Source organism: Scyliorhinus torazame, chromosome 18 (genome assembly GCF_047496885.1).
Source record: "Scyliorhinus torazame isolate Kashiwa2021f chromosome 18, sScyTor2.1, whole genome shotgun sequence".
Classification (NCBI taxonomy): Eukaryota; Metazoa; Chordata; class Chondrichthyes; order Carcharhiniformes; family Scyliorhinidae; genus Scyliorhinus; species Scyliorhinus torazame.
In genome coordinates, this window is record NC_092724.1 from 117209827 (window position 1) to 117223914 (window position 14088).

Here is a 14088-nt window from a genome sequence, read left to right on the forward strand (position 1 = left end):
GCGACACGGTAGCACGGTGGTTAGCAGTGTTGCTTCACAGCGCCAGGGTCCCAAGTTCGATTCCTGGCTTGGGCCACTGTCTGTGCGGGGTCTGCATGTTCCCCCTGTGTCTGCGTGGGTTTCCTCCGGGTGCTCCAGTTTCCTCCCACATATCCCGAAAGATATGCTGTTAGGTAATTCTAAATTCTCCCTGCGTGTACCCGAATAGGCACCGGAATGTGGCGACTAGGGGCTTTTCACGGTAACCTCATTGCAGTGTTAATGTAAGCCTACTTGTGACAATAAAGGTTATTAAATTAGTAGGGTGTCTCTTAACAGCAATGCGGGGCAGGAAAGTTGAAGTTCTCACTCATTTCAATGATTTCCGGCTCTGGGGTAGTCAGTTTCAGAGAGGCGGTGACGGCAAACATTGACAACTCTCTGTCAGGATTATACTTACAAATACTGAAAATCAAAATTATGATATTTTGAAAATTTGTAGCTTACTCGATTTAAGTTTATTGTACTAAAATGTGCAAACAGTTTGGAATGTGCCTGTTCTAATGAAATGTTTCATGTTAAAATTCATGTAGGTATGTGTTTCTGCATGCTTGTAAAGCAACTTCATGTGTTCTTCTGAGTGGACAATACTAGACTAAAAAGTTGTTTTCTGTAACATATTTTCTAAACAACTGCCGAAAGCCACAATTCAAGCCTTTGAGTTACATTTTGAAATGCACAATCACAGGTCAAAATAATTAAGAAATCTCGTTTCATGATGGGTTAGATTTTCCAGGGCACCACTACCTCTCTGAAACTGACTGTCCCAGAGTCGGAAATCATTGAAATTAGTGAAAATTTCAACTTTCCTGTTCCCGCATTGCTGTTAGAGACACCCCATTAAACAGTTGCATCTTCAAGCAGCTGTAACAGTTTTCAACAGCAATGTGATGAATAACATTTCATGAGTAAGCCTAAAAAAATACATTGCAGAGTCCTTTTGTTAAATGATCAATTAGTGGATTTTTGTATCTAATTCTTTTTAATTAAAAATAAATAAATTCAGAATATTTTACCATCGACCTTCACCTTCTCTGCATGTCCTAATCTTATTCTATAAAAAAGGAAGAAAGAATGATTTTATTTTACTGTTCCCTGTTTGGGTGTTGGTGAAAATCCTTTAATGAAATTGGCTGCTTGGACAACCCAATGACATCACTGCATCTCCATACTGGGAATTCCCCAATAATAATTGCTGTAATCCGTTATTGTACCATTGTATGGCTACAGAAGGATTTTTGAACCTCCTGGCAAAACTTAATACGAGTGTTTTTCTTCCTGCTGAGTATAGAATTTTGCGAATGGTACAATTTTATACACTGACTGCATTGAATGCTGTGGAAAAAATTACTGTCAATAATCACACAATTCTCTTGTCCCGTTTTAATCAGCAAATGTAATTGGAATCATAAAGTGCTGCAACACAAAAGGAGGCTATTCAGCCCCTCATGCCTGGACCAGCCCTTTCTAGAACTATCCATCCACCCCACTGCCCTGTCTGTTGTTCTTAAGTTTTTAAGTATTTTTTTCTACTTCAAGTACATATCAAATTCATTTTTGAATGACACTCTTCAATCAGCTTCCATCACTCGGATAGTGCATTCCAGATCACAGCAGCTCATTGTCTAACCAAAAACATTTACTGATGTCACATCAACATTCGATTTAGGAGCAGGGTAGTTCATTCAGCCCCTCGGGCCTGTTCTGCCGCTCCATAAGATTGTTGCTGATCAGATTGTGGTATCAACTCCACATTCTGCCAACACTCAGTCACCTCTAGTTCTTTCACCAATCACCTTAAATTTGACCTCTGGTTACTGCCCCACTTGCTGCTGGAAAACAGTTTCTCTTTATTTCTCCATCAGAACTATTCATGATTTTGAACACCTCAGACACACCACCTCTTGACCTTATTTGCTCTAAGGCGAATAACCCCAGATTTTCCAGCCTCTCCAAGTAGCTGAAGTTCCTCAACCATGCGCCCAGTCTAGTAAATCTCTTCACCATCTCCAAGGCCTTGACCCCTTTTTTAAAGTGTGAGGCCTCTGGGGTTTTTCCACACTTATCACAAGAATGTTACTTTATCTCCCCGCATCTGTTCTATGCAAGACAATTTAAATTAAGTTCTGACTATATGTCATGAATTGAATTTTATAAAGTTGCAATATTCACCATGAAATGCTGAACAAAGTCCTAAGTCCAACACAGCCAAACTTCATGTGCAATGTGTTTGTCGATTTCACCAGTCCGCCCCCTCCCCCCTGAAGCTATGTTATTATCTCTCTCATAAGAACTAGGAGCAGGAGTAGGCCATCTGGCCCCTCGAGCCTGCTCTGCCATTCAATGAGATCATGGCTGATCTTTTGTGGACTCAGCTCCACTTTCCTGCCTGAACACCATAACCCTTTATTCCTTTATTCTTCAAAAAAACTATCGTTATCTTGAAAACATTTAATGAAGGAGCCTCAACTACTTCACTGGGCAGGGAATTCCGTAGATTCACAACCCTTTGGGTGAAGATTAGCTGATCATTACAATGAAAGGTTAGCACTGCTGCCTCACAGTGTCAGATACCTGGGTTCAATGCTGACCTTGGGTATCTGTGTGGGGTTCACGCTTTCTCCCCATGTCGGTGTCGGTTTCCGCCAGTTGCTCCGGTTTCCTCCCACATTCCGAAGACGTACAGGTTAGGTGGATTGGCCATGCAAAATTGCCCCTTAGTGTCCAAAAGGTTAGATGGGGTTAAGGGGACATGGTAGAGGCATGGGCCTAGGTCGGATGCTCTTTCCAAGGGTGTCGGTGAAGACTCAATGGGCCGAATGGCCTCCTTCAGCACTGTAGGGATTCTATCCTAAGTTATTCAATCATTTAGAATTTGAACTTGCTTGCATGGTGACCAAGGTTTTGGAGATATTTCCAGCAATTTCCAGTAATCCACATTTTGGAATCCCAATTACTTACATAGGTTTAAGACCTTATTGATTATTTAATTGTGAATGCTGTAACCTAATGAAATTCAATTACTGATGCACAAACAGGACTTAATTTAAATTGTTTTACACAGACGTGATATGGGAGATAGTACAATATTCTCATGGAAATCACACATTGTGGGATTAAAATGCAAAATGGCAATAAATCAAATCTTGGGATTTTCTTCTTTGCTATTTACTTTCAGGACAAACTCGAACAACAATATGCACAGAGTTATAAACAGATATCTATGCTAGAAGATGACTTGGGTCAAACAAGAGGTATCAAAGATCAACTGCATAAATATGTAAGAGAATTGGAGCAGGCAAACGATGATTTAGAAAGAGCTAAAAGGTAAGGATTTAGATTCCTTTCTGTAAAATAACGGCATATGAAACGCATATTTGTTTACTTTCGATAATTGGATTATGGTACGTATAATCATAGAATTTACGGTGCAGAAGGAGGCCATTTGTCCATCAAGTCTGCAAGGGCCCTTGGAAAGAGCACCCTACCTAAGCCTACACCTCCACCCCCGTAACCCAGTAACCCCACTCAACTTTTTTTTTTTTTTTTTTGACACTAAGGGCAATTTAGCTTGGCCAATACACCTAACCTGCACATCTTTGGACTGTGGGAGGAAACCGGAGCACCCGGAGGAAACCCACGCAGACGCAGGGAGAACGTGCAAACTCCGCACAGACAGCGACCCAAGCCGGGAATCAAACCTGGGACCCTGGACCTGTGAGGCAACTGTGCTAACGTGCCCCAATACTATTGAAACTCCATGAATGTCTAGTAATACATTCAAATCTATGATTCTGGATGTGCGCCAGGGGAAAATTTTTTGAGGATTAGAGAAACATTGTTGTGTTACGTTCTGGAACTGATGCCAAACATTGCCTTTTATATATCATCTGCCTCTTTACCTCCTCCCTGCTCACCATCCCAAGGTCTAAACACACCTTTCAGGTGAGGCAGTGCTTCACGTGCACCTCCTTCAATCTGGTCTACAAATTCCTGCTGCCAATGCGGTCTACTCTACATTGGAAAGACTAAACGTATACAAGGTGACTGCTTTGCAGAACACCTTTGATCCGTCCGCAAGTAGGACCCAGACCTTCCAGTCGCTTGCCATTTCAACCCACCAACCTGCTCTCAAGTAAACATGTCTGCCCTTGGCCTGCTGCAACATTCCAGTGAAGCCCAGTGCAAATTGGAGGAACAGCATCTCATCTTCTGATTAAGCACGTTTAAGCCTTCCGGACTTAACATTGAATTCAACAACTTCAGAGTGTGAACTCTCCTGCACCTTCACCCCATTTTTATTTCGATCAATTTATTTTCATTTCTTCCATTGATCTGTTTCTCCCTCATCATTGTTCCCCATTTCCAGTTGCCCTTTGACACGCTGCTCACCTTTGTTCTGCCAAACTAGTCTCTTTATATGCCACTATCAGCACCCTTCTTTGCCCATTTACATTCCTTTTGTCTTTCTGTCCACTAAAGTTTTGTCAATCTCCACCTATCACTGGCCCCCTAACCAGCCCCACCACTCCACGCCCCACCGCTCCATGCCCCCCCCCCCCCCCCCCCCCCCGCCACACACACACACACACACACACACACACACAACAGTATACATCTGACCCTATTTCCAATTCTCTCTAGCTTTGACAGACTCATCCAGACTTGACGTTAGCTCCCTTCTCTCCCCACAGATGCTGTCAGACCTGCTGAGATTGTCCAGTAATTTCTGTTTTGGTTTCAAATTCCAGCATCTGCAGTAATTTGCTTTTATATTATTGCCTTTTATTTGATTACATTAAAAGATATTAGACCTCATCTTGCTGCAGTGTTGGACTTTTTCTTTGTCATTCAGATTGCATGTAAATTGCAGGCGTGACTATTTATTCCAATCCTTTCTTAGCCAGCCTCCCATATTCCACACTTCATAAACTTGGATTCGTCCAAAGCTGTTTTCCTGTATCCTAACTTACACCAAGACAACTCTCACATCATTGCTCTGTCCGTTGACCTACAGAGATTCCCAATTCACCAGTGGCTTCTTTTATAACATTCTCATTGTTGTATTCAAAGCCCTCCATGACCTAACTCCTTGCTATCTCTTTAATCCCATCCAGCCTGACAACCCTCAAAAGTTTCACACACTCAATTCTGCCCTTATGCATTTCCCCACACCCTTTTCCGCGTCATTTGGGTCATGTCTTGACTACCTCAGCCCTAAGCTCCTGAATTCACTCACTAAACATTGCTATTTTTATCTTCCTCCACTCCTTTAAAAGCTGACTCTTGAACCTGCTCTAATGTCTCTCCATTGTCTCGGTGTCAATTTTTGATTTATTATGTTCCTGTTAAGTGCCTTGAAACAATTTCCCACATTAAAGATGCTACTGCAATGCAAACTGTGATAAACTAAACTTTTGTTAAATCTAGTTGAAAATTAAATTAAATTATTAAAATTAGCTACAATTTGATCATTGTATTAAAGCAAAATTGACTAAATTAAGAGGTGCTTGAAATTAAGCTTCATAATTTGCTATTTGTTAAATACAAGGTTAATATATCTCCCAAATATGCTTTTAGTTTTCAAGAGATTGGTTCTAGTAACTTGTACCTCCCATTACTATTACTAATGTTGAACGCGCTATTTATTTAAGGAAATAATCACCACATAGTCATGTGTTAGTTCAATAAGTCCTTTTTTAATATCTATTTAGGGCTACTATTGTATCACTAGAAGACTTTGAACAACGGCTGAATCAAGCAATTGAAAGAAATGCCTTTTTAGAAAGTGAACTTGATGAGAAGGAATCGCTCCTTGTTTCTGCTCAGCGGTTAAAAGATGAAGCTCGAGGTGCGTTTAATTTGAGAGTTTCTTTTTAAGGACAGCATTGCAGTAACGAATTGGATGCATACAAACTTTAAATAATAGAACTGATAAGCTCATGGTCAGGAAGCCTTTCTCACTATTGGTGTTCTTGCAAAGGGGTGAGGTCGAGTACATTATCTGAATTTATTGCGATTGCAATGTTGTAGTTTTCCTACTTTTTCATACCGCCATTGCAAAATTGCTTTTTATTTTGTCACAACTGTCTTATGTTACAAAAATGGCTACACTTTTATTGGCTGCGTAAGATGCTTCAAGGCATCCGGTGGTCAGCTCTATTACAAATTCCAGTCTTTTTTCTGTAGTTCAACATGTTGATTTTTCACTCTATAGTGATTTCTGGAAATGTTCTGCATAATTACTTCTTTCAGTAATGTGATGAGGCAACTGTAAAAGCAAATGTACCTTTGTTTCCTGGCTGCTGCATTGTTCCTTGAGTTACTTACCAACACAGTTAATGAGTACCCATGTTAAAATAAAATCAAATTTCTCACTCTAGGAGCTGTAGCGACTTGAGGTAAATTTGATGTCTATGCAGTAACATTGTGAAACACCAGCACATGGCAAGTCAGAAATGAAAGATATGGTTGAAGAGTCCAGGAAAGATAGGTTAGTGGGACCAAACCAAAAGCAAATAAGTGTGCTTCCCCCAGGATTCTCTGCATGCTTGGCAATAGTGCATATAAGGCATCATCACTACCTGCACTCGATCACTCAACAGTATATTTCTGGCATTATATGGAAATATTTAGATTTACAGCATTTTGAGATTAGAGGTCTCATTATGTTCAGGCCATTTGGGAGTTTCACTGGCAGCAGTGCAGATGAGTTGATTATTAGGTTCTTGTAGCCTAATCGTAACATTATTATAAGCAGTGTACATAGCTACTAAATTGATTTTTTTTTTAATTAAAATCCGTAACCTTCATTCTGTAGCATAGCACTGAAGTCTTGTTCAGCCGCAATCTTGTGAATATTTTTGCAGATCTCCGCCAAGAGTTAGCAGTAAGGGAAAGACAGGAAGTAACAAGAAAGTCTGCCCCGAGTTCACCAACGCTGGAGTGTGAGAAGATGGATTCAGCTGTTCAAACATCCCTTTCTCTACCAGCCACACCTGTCGGACGAACTGCAGGCAATGGGTTTGCTTCGCCCAAAGGTATGTGGTGTAGGTTTTCCAAGCACTGCCATAACATTGATTCAGACTTTGTTCATGTAAATGCAAAAGTATGGACTGCATTTATTTCTAGTAAGCTGGCATATTAACTGCAATGGCTACCACCTTGATTCAGTCAGAGTTTGGAAAAATCCAGTCAGCCATCCAGTTGGTACAGAACCTAAAACCCTTCCAAGTTTGACTGTTGAAGTCTGTGGAAATCCTACAGTGCAGAAGGAAGCTATTCGGCCCATCAAGTCGCCACTGACCCTCCAAAAGAGCACTCTACCTAGGTCCACTGCCCCGCCCTGTCCCCCTAACCCTGCGCATTGATTATGGCCAATCCGTCTAACCTGCTTGCATGGCTGTCAGATGGCTATGTTAAAGATCGAATGTGTGCATTAATGAGATGTGTTAAATTATTTGGCTGGGTTCCACAAACCAAGTGCCCCTACTTTCATTTTATTTTAATCTTGAAGTTTGCCATTGTGCACAGGTAAGTATAATAATAATAATCTTTGTTGTTACAAGTTGGCTTACATTAACACTGCAGTGAAGTTACTGTGAAAAGCCCCTAGTCACCACATTCTGGCGCCTATTCAAGTACACGGAGGGAGAATATAAATGCAGCTAGGCCCCTGTGTGTACAGCCATACTCCATGCTATTCAGAATTTTCTAAGAAACCACAATGTTTATCATGTGCATCTTGCTTCATTTGACCAAACACATTTTAATCCACCTGACAGTGATAGAGGTTGAACTAATTTTGATTATAATTGAATAGTTTGACAGGCACACAGCACTAATGCTCTAATGAGCTTCAGCGCCACATTTTAAATGGATCTCTTGGATTTGGCAATATTAAAAGTACAAATTTAGTGCCTTAACTGTGTTCAAGAACCAACCCATTTAGTGCAAATCCATAACATTAACATTGTGAGAGTCCAAAATATGTACTCCGCGTTTAGTAATCAAAAGTAGCAAAAAGTGATGGTTAGATAAGCATTTAATATTTATTCAAGATATTAAAATTGCATTAGGTAAACAGCACAACCGAGTGGAAACTTTAGAACTCATTGTTATTTTAGATAACACTTTGACGTATTATTGTTCAATAGCAAAACATGGAACAATTTGAAAGACTGACCAACAGATTTGGTTGGAACATAGGATTTATTTTCTGCTGTATGTATTGAGGATGTAGGGGATGTGAAACAGACCTCTCACTGTCACAATTGGTGGGAGCGTCTGCTTAGTACCAAGTTTCTTCAATACACATATGGACTTATAATATTTTAATATATTATGTAATAGTCCCTCCCTCAAATAAAAGTTATGGAAGCAAAACATTTATAAAATGCCATAGTAGGGTAATCACATTGAAATAGAGTTTAAAGATCGAAAGCTGAAAAATTATGTAGAAATGGACTCCCCAATAATTATAATTGTAGATTACTCTTCTACTTCTAAGACATTTTCAGTGCATTACAATCCTGGGCCTAAGATGAACAAATGAAAACTGGGAGCCAAGGTTTTAAGATTTGAATGAACCACTGAATTAGTGGAAAGAGGCAAGCGGGTCCTCTGAAAAGCAAAGAATGAAAAAGTAGCAGGTTGTCTTCAGTATGCATCAAGGGGGAAAAGTTCCAATAAAATGCATCTCGAATGTTAGTTGTGCAAAAATACTGCTCTGTTGATGACATCCATTTGGTGCTGAATAGCCTTTTGCTCTGTTTCATTCTGAAACTGGAGGGAAAGGAGGAGGAAAGCATTTGCTCAGCTGTTTAAAGTGCCTGTCAGCACTCACCCCTCTAGCTGAAGGAAAGCCATCCATGGCTCAAATAGCTTTGGCAGCCAGAACTCGATACTTGTGCCCAAATTGATTGCATATAATTCGTATCAACGTCCAAACATCTTGTATTGACGCACTTTAATTTTCTGTGAGATCACTGAGGAGTGAGGGCATGGACATATAATAATCCATTTCAAAAAAGGCTTCAGCCTGTTTGAACACTGGGAGTGAGTCATAACTTAGGATCAGAGTTAGAAATTAGGGTCAAACTATCTCCCACAAGATCAGATATAGCACTAGTCATATGAAGTCTGGAGTATTTTTGTGTAAACTTTATTTCTTTGTTATCTTGCTTTTGAAAATTGACATTGTAAAACACCTTGTATTGGAGTGTGCTAATGCAATATTTGGAATGGGCACCGAGTCCAAAATGGTGTCTGTGTCACATCCACGCAGCTTTTGGGTACCATGTTGATCAGGGCAAAGCAGTGGTGCCATTATGAAGGTCAACACCGTAGACTATGCTTTCTTTCAGCAGATGGTGGGAAAAACCCACTTGATTTAGTTCACTGCGGATGTCAGACATCTCTCCTACTTTGTGCCTGCTCCACCAGGGAATGCCATGTCTGGAAAAACTTGGAGACCACTCTCATATACGGCTCCCATATGACTGCCAATGCCTGCTCCAAACTCCATGCCCTTTAGGAGGTGCATGCTAACTTTAAGTGATGCCAGACATTCATGATATTTGCTCCATGCTCAGTAGCATGGTTGACACTGGTAAATGAAATCATTTGAAATAGCAGGCAAATCAAAAGTTCACATGTTTTCTGCATTATAATCGATTAATGTAAGTTAATTAATTACTTGTGCAGTTTCGGGGCTATCAAAATTAGCCATTTATATGTGTGTATGCGAGTGTGTGTACTTGTATGTGATCATATATATACATGTGTGAAAACTGTAATTCTTATTGTTTTGCAGCTATACCAAATGGCTATGGAACTACACCATTAACTCCATCAGCAAGAATATCTGCACTAAATATCGTTGGTGATCTTTTAAGAAAAGTAGGGGTAAGTCAGCTCTAATTAACATGCCTTTAAAATTAGAAATCTGTCTATTTGCCAGAAGGTACAATGTTTGCAATTTTATGCTCAACCTTTATTTCTGTAAATTCTATTTAACATTTCTCTGATATTAGTTATTTGCTGAAATTTGACCTTGGAATGATACCTGTTCAGGAAACATTTCACTCCATACCAGTATTTAAGGAAGATGTTCCAGAAAACATTCCTTCCTCAGCTAATACCCAAATTGGCTAGATCATCATCTGTTTTTGGATGATATTGGTGTAATGTCACTGCTCCATTTGTCTACACAACATTTTCTATACTGTTTGGTGTCGGCCATGCCTTGATCATAGCCTCCTGCCTTGGACTCTCGCAGCCACAGGTTCAGTCCTCATTCCAGAGACAACCCTGTCAGATGACCAATATTTATCCCATAACCAACATCACTCAAAGCAGATTATTTAGGCATTTATTTTATTGCTGGTTTCATTATATTGCTGTTCACAAATTAGCGACAGTGTTTTTTTGTGTCACAGCAGTGATTAAACTTCAAATTGATTGCCTATAGGGCAAATTGTCCTCCGAATCTGAAGGTGTTTATTTATTTATACATATTATATATGCTGGTAAAGAGCTCTATCTAGTTAATTATTTTTAAGATTTTAAGCTGCTTGGTAAAGTGCGGTACAAACACAAACATTTTTTCTTGTTGAAACCATGGCTTAACGACCGTGTGAAATATTATATGCATTTTTCATTAAAAGTATGCAAAGACTTCAATGTTTAGGAATGTATATATTTTGATTGGGGAGAAAGCACTGCAGTAGCCAGGATTGGGGAAAGAGAAAGCTAAAGGGTTCCTGCGTACTGTGGATGTAAGGGATATTGATGACCGCCGTGTCAGACAGCCTGTCATCATTCAATGCTCAGATTCACAGCTGGTAAAGGGTGACTTCAATGAAATTGTCCTGGGGTGCTACCACCCATGGAACCAAACCACAGAATGGATCGTCATTAGGAGAAGGGATAAGGGGAGGATAAGGCACCTTGTAATTTGTGGGAAAGAAAGGACTGTGTGCACATTCAGAACATCTTAAAATCAACCTTGGGATATCCAGCCTCCTCCCCTCATAGTAGGAGACATAAAATGACAAAGATAGATGAATTGAGTTTACAGAACTATGGCATATGGACATCTACTTTGGATTGAAAAAGGATCAATCGGTGTCCTTTCTAAAAATTGAACAGTAGTGGAGATCCAAAATTAGGAGTCCATGAAGGTAGATAATTAAAGTGTGATTAATCACAAAGCCTAATGGAATTATGGAGTTTATATCTGGAAGATTAGAAAGACTTGCATTTATATAGTGCTTTACATGACCACCGTCTCAAAGTGCTTTGTAGCCAATGGAAGTATGTCTGAAGTATAGCCTCAATTGCAATGTAGGAAATAATCTAGAATACATGAGTTTGGAGCTAATCAGGCCCTGATTAGGTCACACCTTGCACTCCAGGTCCAGGGACAGATTCAAGAATGTAGAGCCACTTCCAGGATAGAAGCTAAGGGAGGTAAATCCACAAATTGGAAAATATATGTATTCCTAAATGGCAATCGATGCTGGGACAATTGTTAATTTAAATTTGAGGTTAATAGATTCCTTGTAGTCAAAGGTATTAAATGATGGGGGGCACAGGGGGGTATATGGAGTTGGGTTGTAGGTTAACCTTGATCTCATTGAATGGCAGAACAGGCTCAAAGAACTAAATGGCACAATCATATACTCTTACTCCTACAGTTGTGATTTAGGCTGATTTTTGCATATCTGTCAAATGCTTTGATTTGAAGACTTACTTCATTTGAAAACCCTTACAGATCAGGCATTGTATCTTTTACTAGCTTTTGTTTTGTTCATAAGTTTGAAATTGTTTACTCATTCAAAAATATCAATGCTGCTGCTTTTTTGATGGGGTGGGAGGGAAAAGGTTACGAGTTCCCTTTGTTTGAACAGTATAATGGAAAATAAGAATTCCTTTATGCAGTGTGTCGAACTGTTGTGCAGAATTTTTGGAGTTAATTATTTCCTGCTAACACTTGAATCTTTTCAGGCCTTAGAATCAAAGTTAGCAGCATGCAGAAATTTTGCAAAGGATCAAGCATCACGAAAAAGTTACAGTTCAGGGAATGGCAATGGCACCTCTGCTATGGTCAACAGCTCAAAGTTTTCTAATTCAGGTCTTACAACATATTTTGACAAAGGGTAAGCATTCAATACACAAACAAAAAAAGTCAATCATTCTTGGAAAAATCTGCTGTTATTTAAACTTTTCATGAACTGGGACACCCTTTGATATATTTACTAGTATGGAGTCATAGAAGTTTGCAGCACACTATTGGCAAAAATAATTAGAGATAAAATGAGAAGACATTTTCTTCTGCAGCATGTTGTTAGAATCTGGAAGGCACAGACTGAAAGGATTGTAGAAATAGATTCAATAGTAACTTTCAAATGTGAATTCAATATGTACGTGAAGAAAACATTGTATAGACTGTGGCAAAGGAGCAGGGAGTGGAATTAGTTGAATAGCTGTTTCAAAGACCTGCTATGAGAGACAATGAGCTGAATAGCCCCTTGGGTGCAGTATACCTTGTGGATTCCTCTCTCCTGGATTTGGATCTTTTCCTAATCCTGTGTCCTTTTCATTTTTACCCCTTTCCCATTCCTTTCTGAAATTTATTCCTGTAGGCCTACAGCACAATGACACAGTGCTGTTAGGTATGGCATTCCAGAATTTTGTATTTTGACCAAGCGACAATGAATGAATGGCAATATAGTTCCGAGTCAAGATAATGTATGACTTGGAGGTGAACTTGGTGGTGATGTCCTTTGCACCTGCTGCCCTTGTCCTTCTAGAGGTTTGGAAGGTGCTGTCGAATTGAACATGGAGCTACGATTTCTCCTTGAAGGCTTAGATATGAAATAATGGGTGATTGCTGAAATGTTGTTCTGCAGATTCATGTGCTGCAGATTCATGTGCTACCCCTTTGCCAATTTGTTTTAGAGCATAACTTAGTTTCGAGAATTGCTTCATGAGGTGGCTCCCCAGTATTTACTGGCTTCCCCAGTATTTACTGGCACCCCCATTTCAGAAAATCAATCCCTATATATTGTAGAATGGTTTGTCTAATAGGAAATCTATTTTTAAACAGTTATTTTAAGGTTGCAAACGACCACTACTTTGCTCAACCTGCCGGCACTTCCCCTTTTTATGGTTGCCTTTGTTTCTGATGGCAAGATGCCTGGACATCTGAAGGCCACTCACTTTGCTTTGTGCTGCTCCTGGTGGCCAATTTAATTGCAGCCTTTTTACACCTGCTAATTTAACTGAGGTGGGTACTGGATTTTGATCGGCTAAGCAAAAGGTTTAATAATTTAAGCAAATCAGAGGGAAAACTATCCCAAATTGAAAATTTGTTGTGGAAGTACAGTTGAATAACCAGCTGCATATTACTTGAATACCAGTTGATTTAAATATCAATTCTGTGGTTTATGTTTAAAATTCATTTATCTTTAGCTAATTTCTAATTTGCCATATTAATGTAGCACCACTATCGCGTAAAAAAATATTTATTTTAAGTTTTGTTAAACGTTATTTAGCCCTCCTAATGACGGGATATGGCATGCCCATATGTAATGCTGTGCTGGGATCTGGTATTGGTGGGGAAAAATGGCACAGATGTCGATGATCAACCATGACCTGTTTGATGAGTGGAGCAGGCTCGACGGACCAAGTAGCCTCCTCCTCCTATGTTCCTGTGCTATTTGGACAGGAAAATCTGAGTTTAATTCTCCAATTGTGTGGTGTGAGTTGATCTGAGTGGGGCTTTTAAAATTGTTAGTATTGTTCCTGAGCTAGGAAGTGAAAAAGCTCCTAGTATTCCACTCCTGATTCCTATCTAATGATTCATGCTTGAATTCAATGTGTAGATGTGATGAGTAGCAACTTAGTTTAGTATGTACGTTGCATGAGCAAATATCCAGTCCATACTTGGCATCTGTGCTCAAACATAATCAATCTTTTAGAGAAGTAAAAGCTGTCAACTCGTGTGAAACTTTATTTCAACCAAAGTCTTTAAGAGGGAGAAAA

At 39.6% G+C, this 14088-nt stretch overlaps 1 protein-coding gene across 4 annotated transcripts in view; it reads left to right on the forward strand.

Moving 5' to 3' along the window:
* The window catches only part of LOC140395440 (nuclear distribution protein nudE-like 1), a 56524-nt gene that overhangs the window by 38462 nt on the left and 3974 nt on the right, over nt 1–14088 (forward strand). For all 4 annotated transcript variants that reach the window (XM_072483192.1, XM_072483193.1, XM_072483191.1 and 1 more), the window contains exons 4-8: nt 3218–3366; nt 5754–5890; nt 6909–7079; nt 9854–9945; nt 12049–12200. In XM_072483192.1, coding sequence (XP_072339293.1) covers nt 3218–3366; nt 5754–5890; nt 6909–7079; nt 9854–9945; nt 12049–12200 — 701 coding nt within the window. The remainder of the gene's footprint in view (nt 1–3217; nt 3367–5753; nt 5891–6908; nt 7080–9853; nt 9946–12048; nt 12201–14088) is intronic.